At 52.5% G+C, this 9,635-nt stretch overlaps 3 protein-coding genes and 1 pseudogene across 4 annotated transcripts in view; 1 reads left to right on the top strand and 3 right to left on the bottom strand.

Moving 5' to 3' along the window:
• Window positions 1-617: 617 nt before the first annotated feature.
• On the bottom strand, window positions 618-4,083 carry DDT (D-dopachrome tautomerase). 2 transcript variants are annotated; one of them, XM_017864907.1, is made up of 3 exons: window positions 3,814-4,083; window positions 3,289-3,464; window positions 618-872 (listed from the first exon to the last, which is right to left on the bottom strand). In XM_017864907.1, exons 1-3 carry the CDS (start codon window positions 3,919-3,921, stop codon window positions 800-802), a joined length of 357 nt encoding a protein of 118 aa, XP_017720396.1. In that variant the 5' UTR covers window positions 3,922-4,083; the 3' UTR covers window positions 618-799. The 2 variants fall into 2 exon arrangements, with proteins under 2 accessions (XP_017720396.1, XP_017720397.1); XM_017864908.1 differs by having other exon boundaries at window positions 623-835; window positions 3,814-4,009.
• Window positions 4,084-6,600: 2,517 nt separating this feature from the next.
• On the bottom strand, window positions 6,601-8,390 carry LOC108524066 (glutathione S-transferase theta-1). Its single transcript, XM_017864914.1, has 2 exons — window positions 8,239-8,390; window positions 6,601-7,394 (listed from the first exon to the last, which is right to left on the bottom strand). The coding sequence occupies exons 1-2, from the start codon at window positions 8,272-8,274 to the stop codon at window positions 7,152-7,154; spliced, it is 279 nt and encodes a 92-aa protein (XP_017720403.1). The 5' UTR covers window positions 8,275-8,390; the 3' UTR covers window positions 6,601-7,151.
• Window positions 6,601-9,635, bottom strand: part of LOC108524067 (glutathione S-transferase theta-1-like) — an 18,895-nt pseudogene continuing 15,860 nt past the window's right edge.
• LOC108524063 (glutathione S-transferase theta-2B-like) overlaps window positions 9,166-9,635 on the top strand; it is a 5,334-nt gene continuing 4,864 nt past the window's right edge. Inside the window, exon 1 of the mRNA XM_017864904.1 lies at window positions 9,166-9,277. Within this exon, the coding sequence (XP_017720393.1) occupies window positions 9,166-9,277 (112 nt within the window). The remainder of the gene's footprint in view (window positions 9,278-9,635) is intronic.

The following is a 9,635-nucleotide window of genomic DNA, read 5'->3' on the forward strand; positions in this document are numbered from 1 at the left end:
CAGGTGGCACCGTTGTGACAGGAGAGAAGACACAGGAAACCTTATAGACCTGCCATGTGTCCCCCCAGCCATCCTCCCGGCCTGGGGGCCCCTGGGCTGGAAAGGTTGTGAAAGCTGGTGCTACTGCCAGGAAGGGGCGATGGGGCGGCTGAGAGGAGGGTTGGAGTCTTGCCAAAGGGAGGGAGTCAAGGCTTGCAACCCTATGGAGGAGAAGCAGACTGGGGACCCTGCTTTTGGAAAACCAGTGACCAGCCCCCAAAGGGGACACAGGCAAACCCTGCCTCCACTCTACAGAGGCCGGGAGAGGGGCGTGACAGGCTGCCCAGCCAGGTGTGGAGGGAGTAGGCTTCAGGAGTACAGAAGCCTCAGATCAGCAGTCTGCAGGAAGGCCCCAGCTGGATCAGCTGCTCACACCTTCCCACAGGCCTGCAGATGGGTTGGAGAGCAGAGCCTCCAGGCTGAGGCTTCCACCACCAGATCTGAGCAGTCTAAACATATCAGACAGTAGCCCTGAAGATGGAAATCATCCCCCTCCAGGTTCCCTATGGGCTTATCCCCCAGCCCTGCTACCCATGGTGGCCCAAGATGCCCAGGAGGGATAATTAGAAGGTAAGAAGTCATGTTTGAACGAGGAAGCTCTCTTCATTTATTTCATATGAGGATGAAGAAGATTATGTGATCACAGGAATGTTGCATGTGGGATAATCCAAAGCTGGTTATCACTAGGCCCTCACTCTGCCAGGAGATCTCTCTGGAAGAAGCAGCCAGCTCATAAATGTCCCGGATCCCTCCGTGCCAATCATAAAAAAGTCACGACCGTCCCTAGCTTGCCAATCTGCCAGGATTCCAGGGGGAAAAAGCGGATAAATATCCTTCAGGAGACAGAGAAAAAGATATCAGCTCCTTGGCTAACACCACATCTTGCAAGACCCCTGCCAGGTACTCCCACTGTGGGTACTCAGGACAGCCTGCCTCAGTCCACCAGGCATTTTGCAAACCTGCTCATCCCAGTAATGATCTTTCCCCAACCCCCAGCAGGGCACTGGGACACTCAGGTGTGGGATGGTGGCTGCACATCAGCATGACCCAACTAGGACAGATACACAATACAGTAGCTTCGGCATCTGTGCCATACACTCTATCATCTCCATCAGTTTGTGGACTGAGGGGCACCCTGCCTCCTCCTAATTGCAGGCTCCCTAAGGGCACAGTACCTCAGCCACCTGTTTTCTCAAAGGCTGAGCACAGGGTGACCACCCCACCCCCGGCCCCGCCAACCCCCACCACTAATGTCTGTGCCATAAGTGAACATGCCCCTCTCAGAGGTAACAGCAAGATTCCAGCGAGGAGCACCAGAGCTTGGGATAGCCTGGCTTCAGGGGACAGAAGTATGAACAGCCTCAGTCTTCTTATAAAATTGGCATACCTCATGGGGATAGCATGCCTTGTCTGAGCAAAGGGAGAGGGGACAGGGATTTTAAGGATCAAATGGGATCATGAGTGTACAGTACCTGTAGAGTACCTAGCACATGGTAAGCATTTGTATAACACTTGTTGGAATAACAGTTTTCCCTCAGTGTCTGTGGGAGATTTGTTCTAGGATCCCCAGAGGAAACCAAAATCTACATTTGTTCAAAATGATGTAGTATTTGCATATAACCTACACACATCCTCTCACATACTTTAAATAATCTCTGGGTTACTTATAATACCTAATATAATGTACATACTACGTAAATTGTATTGTTTAGGGAATAATGACAAGGAAAAAAGCCTATACATATTTTCAGTATAGATGCAATTATGAATTTTTTTCCTCTGATATTTCAATCCATGGTTGTTTGAATCAACAGATGCGGAACCCAATGATACAGGGGGCTGACTGTATGATTCCTCTGTAGCTTGAGGGAGGACCCAGGAGGATCAGTCATTCCTCATTGACCTTCATGGACTAACAAAGGCTCCATTTCAGAAGGTCTTTTTTTCTGAGACACGGTCTCACCGCCACCCAGGCTGGTGTGCAATAGCACAATCACAGCTCACTGCGGCCTCAACCTCCTGGGCTGAAGCCATCCTCCCACCGCAGCTTGCCAACTGAGACTACAGGTGCACACCACCATGTCTGGTTAATTTTTTTTTTTTTTGAGATGGAGTCTCGCTCTGTCGCCCAGGCTGGAGTGCAGTGGCCGGATCTCAGCTCACTGCAAGCTCCGCCTCCCGGGTTTACGCCATTCTCCTGTCTCAGCCTCCCAAGTAGCTGGGACTACAGGCGCCCGCCACCTTGCCTGGCTAGTTTTTTTTGTATTTTAGTAGAGACGGGGTTTCACCGTGTTAGCCAGGATGGTCTCGATCTCCTGAACTCGTGATCTGCCCGTCTCGGCCTCCCAAAGTGCTGGGATTACAGGCTTGAGCCACCGCACCCGGCCAATTTTTAAAACTGTTTTGGGGGATGGCATCTCACTATGTTACCCAGACTGGTCTCCAACTCCTGGGTCAAGTGAACCTTCTGCCTTGGTCTCCCAAAGTGCTGGGATTTACAGGCTTGAGCTACTATGCCTGGACAGTGTCCTTTCAAGCTTCTCATGCCCTTATTTCCTCATAGGCATGGATGTGGCTCAAGAGTATCTTTTACCCAACAAGAAACTTTAACTCGGTCACAGAAAGCCAGGTTTGGGTTGTAGAGGCTTCTTGTGGCGGAGGGAGGTCATTTCCCCTGTTTTCACAGAAGAGGAGGTTGCCAACTGGAGATGGTTCATTTCCAAGTATGTCTGGGGTCCCCGAGCTATGGAGGACCCAGAAAGCAGACGTCAAACATCTAGGCCAATGCTCTTTCACTACTCTGAATCTCCCGTGAACCTCACCTGGAACCTGGTTGGGACAAAGGTCCAAAAGACAGCTTCAAAACATACCCAGAATTCCTTCTGACCAGCCTGGAAAAGTTCTAGAAAATCACACTTCAGCCAAGTGTACCTACCCTGCCAGGTGCCAAGGCAGGTACAGCACACAGACAATCCCACATGACCCTTGCACTGCCCCTGGGAGTGCTAAGAGAGAGCCTTCCCCATTCACAGACTTACACACTGAGGAGCAGAGCCAGAAATTCATTCAATCCTCCTCACACTTTGAAGATGGTCCTACCGGGAACCTGAGGGGTCAGGGGGCCCCAGGGCCCCATACCCTGATGTGTCCTTACTGGGCAGGGAAAGAAATGGGTCTTTCCCCTTGAGGCAGGATCACTGGCTCCAGTCTGCCGCAGTCCCAAATGGATCCCCGAGTACTCCTACGTACCGGTCCTGGCCCAGGGCTAGCTCCTTGGTGAGAAACTCAAAGAAGTGGCCGCTGTGGCTGCGGTTTTCCTCGGCGGTGCCAACTACCCCGATGGAGGAGACGGACAGCTGCGCGCAGGGCTCGGTGGACCCGTTCAGCGCCATGGCCAGGCCTGGCCGCACCGTCACGTTCACGCGCTGACGGGGACATGAAAAGTTTTACCCGAAGCTGAGGCCGGCCGGGCTACCTCTGGGGACCCGACCCGAGCGCGCGAAAGCGGAAACGCGCCAGTGTTCGCGGGGACAGGAATGGACCTGAAGGTCATGTCCAGGTCATGACTGGGAAGGGCAATAAGGGCAAGACGTGCGGAGGGGGAGCCGCGGGATCGTGGAGCATGGAAAGTCAGAGCTTGGTGTGCAGAAAGGAGGGGGGAGTGGTCCCTGGGGGAAAGATTCGGGGTCACTGTCGGGGTGGCGGAGCAGGGACTGGGCCGGACCCCTGGCCCACCAACGTCCCCTCGCCCAGTGCTGCCCGGCCCACGCTCACGTCCGCAGGCTTGCCCAGGATGGAGGCAGCGGCGGCGCAGAGTCGTTTCTCCAGCCCCGCGGGCACTCGGTTGGCGGGCAAATTCGTGTCCAGCTCTACGAACGGCATGGCGGGCAGAGGAACGAAAACTGCTCCAGGGAAAAAAACGCGCGGGGTACCCAAAGCTCGGGGACCAGGGAGTGGGGCAAAGCGCCACAGCAATCTGACTTCTCATTGGTTGGACAGAGACAGCGCTCCCCGATTGGCTGCCTAGGGTACATCCCACTTCTGCAAACAGAAGTCACGTGTGCCGGCTCTGATTTCCGGAAGTCCCGTCGCCCCAGCTCTAGGTGTAGCCTCACCCACTACAAGTCTTTTTTTCTTTTTTTTTTTTTTTTCACTACAAGTCTTTAACTTTGTAGTGGCCCTAACCTGTCTCTTCCCCAACCCTCTTGTCTGGCTCCAGGTGGATTTCCCTCTCAAGTTTTCCGCGCTGTGGTCGCCTGGTTCCTAGCACTGTTAGGTCTGAACACCCCCAACACAGACACACACACACCTATGGGGTTTTCCCCAGGCTCGACCCTAATAACCAATGCAACAGGAGCTTAAAAATTTTTTGACGCCGGGCGCGGTGGCTCACGCTTGTAATCCCAGCACTTTGGGAGGTCGAGGTGGGCGAATCATGAGGTCAGGAGATGGAGACCATCTTGGCTAACACAGTGAAACCCCATCTCTACTAAAAATACAAAAAAGTAGCCGGGCGTGGTGGCAGGCGCTTGTAGTCCCAGCTACTTGGGAGGCTGAGGCAGGAGAATGGCGGTGAACCCGGGAGGCGGAGCTTGCAGTGAGCCGAGATCGCGCCACTGCACTCCATCCTGGGCGACAGAGCGAGACTCCGTCTAAAAAACAAAAAACAAAATTTTTGAATGATTTGCCACCATTTCGAAGTCAGGCAATTTTATGTTAAAGTATGAAAATCTGCGTTTCTCTTGGGCAGTCAGGAGATGTGGTTACACGTGCGGGCGCGGGTAGGGCTGGCCAGGGCCCTTGGGCTCACGACATTCCCTGTCCCCACCTGGTACCCATTGACATGTGCCTGTGTAGCCTCTTGTGCTGGTGGTGAGCCACTGTCCACCAGCCTCTGTCTCAAAAACATTAAAACATGGAAAGGCCGGGCGCGGTAGCTCACGCCTGTAATGCCAGCACTTTGCGAGGTCGAGGTGGGCGGATCACCTGAGGTCAGGAGTTCCACACCAGCCTGGCCCACATGGCGAAACCCCGTCTCTACTAAAGATACAAAAATTAGCCGGGCATGGTGGCAGGCGCTGTAATCCCAACTACTCGGGAGGCTGAGGCAGGAGAATCGCTTGAACCGGGGAGGCAGAGGTTGCAGTGAGCCGAGATCGCGCTGTTGCACTCCAGCCTGGGCACAGCGAGACTCCATCTCAAAAAAATACACAAAAAATGGAACTCTGTTGGTGTGGCTTAAACAGGAGTCTGTGGTCAGTGTGGTAAAATCACTTGAACTGTACATTTCAAATATGATTGAAGTTGTAGCCAAGCAAGGTGGCTCACACCTGTAATCTCCACACTTTGGGAGGCTAAGAAGGGAGGATTGCCTGAGCCCAGGAGTTCAAGATCAGGCTAGGCAACATAGCAAGATTCTCTTATTTATTTTCTACAAAAAAAAAAAAAAAAAAAAAAATCTAGGTGCTGTGGTGTGCGCCTGCAGCCCTAGCTACTTGGGTGGCTGAGTGAGCCCAGGAGATCTAGGCTGCAGTGAGCTATGACTGCCACTGCACTCCACCCTCCATGACAGAGTGAGACCCAGGCTCCCCCCTCCCCCTCAAAAAAGAAAGAAAAAATGTGTAGGTTTATATGTACAATTTCAGCTACATGTATAAAATTCTCTGTAAGTGTGCATACTTAAAGGAGCCTCCACTGAAAGGCTGACAGAGTCTCTGTCATGATCTTGTCCTATTAGCAGTTTGTTTATTAGATGACTCAGATACCAGAAGGTCTGAGACACATGACAGGTAAATATGACAGTCCTAAGGGGAGAGGGCAGGGACAGGTGGCAAGTCTGGGACCAGGTGTGGGGCATGGACAAGCCAGTGATCAGGGAGTGGGGTGTAGAAAAGACTGTGGTTAAGATTATGAGGAGGCATGGGAGAGGGCCAGGAAATAGCCAGGGACTTCTCTTCCTGCAAGGAGGTCCATGAACCAGCCCTGCACCCCACTTGTGGGACACATCGCCCCACAGTGAGGAGAGAGACCTAGGAGACCAAGGCTGATCCTGATTCAGACATCTTTTCACCAGGTCACCCCTCATCTATGATACATGCTCAGTCCAGGGATATCCCCCGCAAGGAAACCCTGGGGCAGAGGTGCCCAGAGAGGTCATCTGACCTGGACTGGGGTTGGGGAGGTCAGGGAAGTCTCCCTGGAGAAGAGACAGGGTGCCAAATGGCAAAAGACCAGGAAGGGCACCAGGCAAAGAAGATGAGGAAACAGCATGAGCAGAAGCCAAGGTGAGAGCCCAGAGAGGGGTATAAAAATGTGCAGGCAGAAGGGGCCACCTGGAGGAGTGGGAGCAAGGCCTTGAATGCAAAGTTCAATGACTTGTACTTTAGCCTCTGGGCAGTGAAGAACCATAGAAAGTTCCACACAGAAGGACAGGGTCAAATAAGTGTTTGCCAAAGCTCTTTTCAGAGGTCACATGGAAGCTAGAAAGGAATGGGGTAGGAGACAAAAGGAATGCAGGCATGATACCTGGAGGAACTGTGGACCACAGCCTGCGCAGATGTGTCTTCTTTACAACCAAGGAGACAGACGGCTCCATGTCTTTATTCTACTAACACAGCATCCCCTCAGTGGCTCAGCAAGTCCGGGACACACACTCACAGTAAGAAAAGCTGCATTAGGGCTTCAGATTCTCTTTAACAGCAGGTTCTACTGGAGGCATGTCTTGGCCTTCAGGACAGCTGGGAGGGCCTCCTGGAAGAGGTCCTCCCCCACTGCAGTCTCCACACATTGGGCGCCATGCTGCCATTGTGGGTCTGCTTTCAAAGACTCAGCAGCCAGCGCTGATGGGCTAGGGGAAGACAGAGTCAGCGGAGGGGCTGGGCATAGCCAGGCGTAAGGCAGCATGACCTGCTTTAGGGGTTCTCTGATTGGATTTTCCCTCCTCCACTATGTGTGTGATGGGCTGGGGTGTCCCCCTCCCTAGGGACACTTGGAAGCCTCTTAATATATCTGCAGTGAGGGTTTGTAAAGCCCCATTTTATAGATGAGGACACTGAGGCTCAGAAGGAGAAGTGACTCACACAGGGTCCCACATCCAGAAAAGACAACCTGACCTAGGATGTCAGTTCCCTTCCCGGATACCCCACTGCCCAGCGGGCACCCTGCCCCATGGCACTCACATGCATCAGCTCCATGATTGCCACCAAGTCAGCCACAGAGATATGGGACCCAGTAAGGAAGGCCTGGTCCCACAGGAACTTGTCCTCAAGCAGCTGCAGGCACACGTCTAGCTCAGCCAAAGTGGCTGCCAACATCTCAGGTGGCACTGACTCGCCCAGGAACACAGGGATTATTATCTGGTGGGCCAACAGGCAGACAGAGGGTTCCGGGTCTGCCCAAAGCCCATGCTGGTTCCCACCCTCATCCTATCATCACCAGTCCTTTGAATTTCTGCTCACTTCTTTTCACTAATGGCCACTAGTAGCCCTCATCTCCTACTCAAACAGGGACAGCCTCCCCTTCTCCCTGGGTCATCACACAAGGCAACTGGTGGGATCCTTCTGTAATCTCAATGTGCCCATACCCTCCCTTGCATAAAGCCTTCCATGGCTCCCCACTGCCCTCATGAAAATGGCCTCAACACAAAGTCAGCCTTCTCCAGTGCAGTAGCCATCCCCTCCCCACTTCTCACCTCCTACTACCCCCCACTTATCAAATGGGAATGTGTATATGAATCCCCCCTGGAATCTGGTTAAAGTTTATGCTCCCAATCAGTAAGGTCAGAGTGGAGCCTGAGACTCCGTATTTCCAACAAGCTCCCTGGTGATGCTGATACTCCTGGTCCATGGACCACACTTTGGGTAGGAAGAGTCTACACTTACTCTACTCAACTTCTCTCCAATCTGCCCTCAAACACACCATGCTCCCTTCCCCACCAGCTGGAGGGGGCTCTGCTCCCAGGCCCCAAGACAGACACAGTTAAGGTGTGAAAACCTCCTTATTACCCAAGGGATCCTCCAGAGAGGCAGTCCCTTACTTTCAGCAGGGCACGAATCTACCTATTTCATTCTCACACACAGGGTGCCACCCCTGTGCTGGGCACTGTGAAGTGCTCTGTACATATTAATTGGGAGTACTCATTTCCAAAACATGTACACATTTGATAAAAACAGTGTGCATGTTGTGTTGGTGTGTGCTTACTTGATTATTACTGAAGTTAAACATATTTTCATCCATGTATTGACCATTTTTCTCTGTCCTTCAATGAAACATCTGCTGATTTCCTTTGCTCATTTTTTCCCTCTCTTTGTCTGATGAGTTTCTCTTCTTTTTGTTTGTTTGTTTGTTTTGAGACAGTCTCACTCAGTGGCCTGGCTGGAGTGGAGTGGTATGATCTCAGCTCACTGCAACCTGTGTCTCCAAGGTTCAGGTGATTCTCCTGCCTCAGCCTCCCGAATGTGCCACCGCACCCGGCTAATTTTTGTATTTTTAGTAGAGATGGGGTTTCACCATGTTGCCCAGGCTGATCTCAAACTCCTGACCTCAAGTGATCCACCCACCTCTGCCTCCCAAAGTACAGGGATTACGGGCGTGAACCACCACACCCCGCCTGTCCGATGAATTTCTAAGAACATCTTAAAGAATATTACTTCCTTCTGACATATCTTTTACCAAGATCCTTCCCAGTTTTTTGCTTAAGTTTGATCCATTTTTTTCTTCCACAAAATCTCCTTGTATATGTATTAGTTTTTTCCTTTGTTCAGTTCTTCCACTGTTCTGAGGCTTAGAAAGCCCTTTCATACCGAGACATCAGACAAACAGATCCCATGAGAGTAGCTGAGATTGCATGTGTGGGCCACCCCTCCCAGCTATCACTCCCTTTCTCTGAGTCAGCTTTTCTCTCTGAGACTCGCCTACTCCATGAACTCAGGAAATGTCACTACAGGTGGCCCCAGCTGCCATTTACCTCCCCATAGGGAGCTCCTCTCTCCAGTTCCAATTTCAAAACTCCCAAGGAAGCGTTCTGGTTCACTCGCTTGGGCCACTGGCCAGAGGGATGGGATACTCTGAAAGATTCAGCTAGAGTCCGGGGCCCAGCCCTGGACCCTCACTGTGCCCCCTGGTGAGATGCCAGGCCTGGGATTCAGGGAGAAGAAAGGAGGTTCCTGCGCAGTCATTCCTGCCTTCCGCGGCTGCGGGCTCCCAGCCCCATCCTGTGCACGAAGCGGGAGCTCCTGCTGTCTGGCAGCAGCTGCTCTGCAGGGGACAGTCTGGATGGTAGAAAGTTCATCCTTGGCCGGGCGCGGTGGCTCACGCCTGTAATCCCAGCACTTTGGGAGGCCGAGGCGGGCGGATCACAAGGTCAGGAGATTGAGACCACGGTGAAACCCCGTCTCTACTAAAAATACAAAAAAAAAGTCAGTCGGGCGCCGTGGCGGGCGCCTGTAGTCCCAGCTACTCGGGAGGCTGAGGCAGGAGAATGGCGGGAACCCGGGAGGCGGAGCTTGCAGTGAGCTGAGATAGCGCCACCGCACTCCAGCCAGGTGGACAAAGCGAGACTCCGTCTCAAAAAAAAAAAAAAAAAAAAAAAGTTCATC

The sequence above is a fragment of the Rhinopithecus bieti genome, unplaced genomic scaffold (genome assembly GCF_001698545.2).
Source record: "Rhinopithecus bieti isolate Rb0 unplaced genomic scaffold, ASM169854v2 scaffold_80299, whole genome shotgun sequence".
Lineage (NCBI taxonomy): Eukaryota > Metazoa > Chordata > Mammalia > Primates > Cercopithecidae > Rhinopithecus > Rhinopithecus bieti.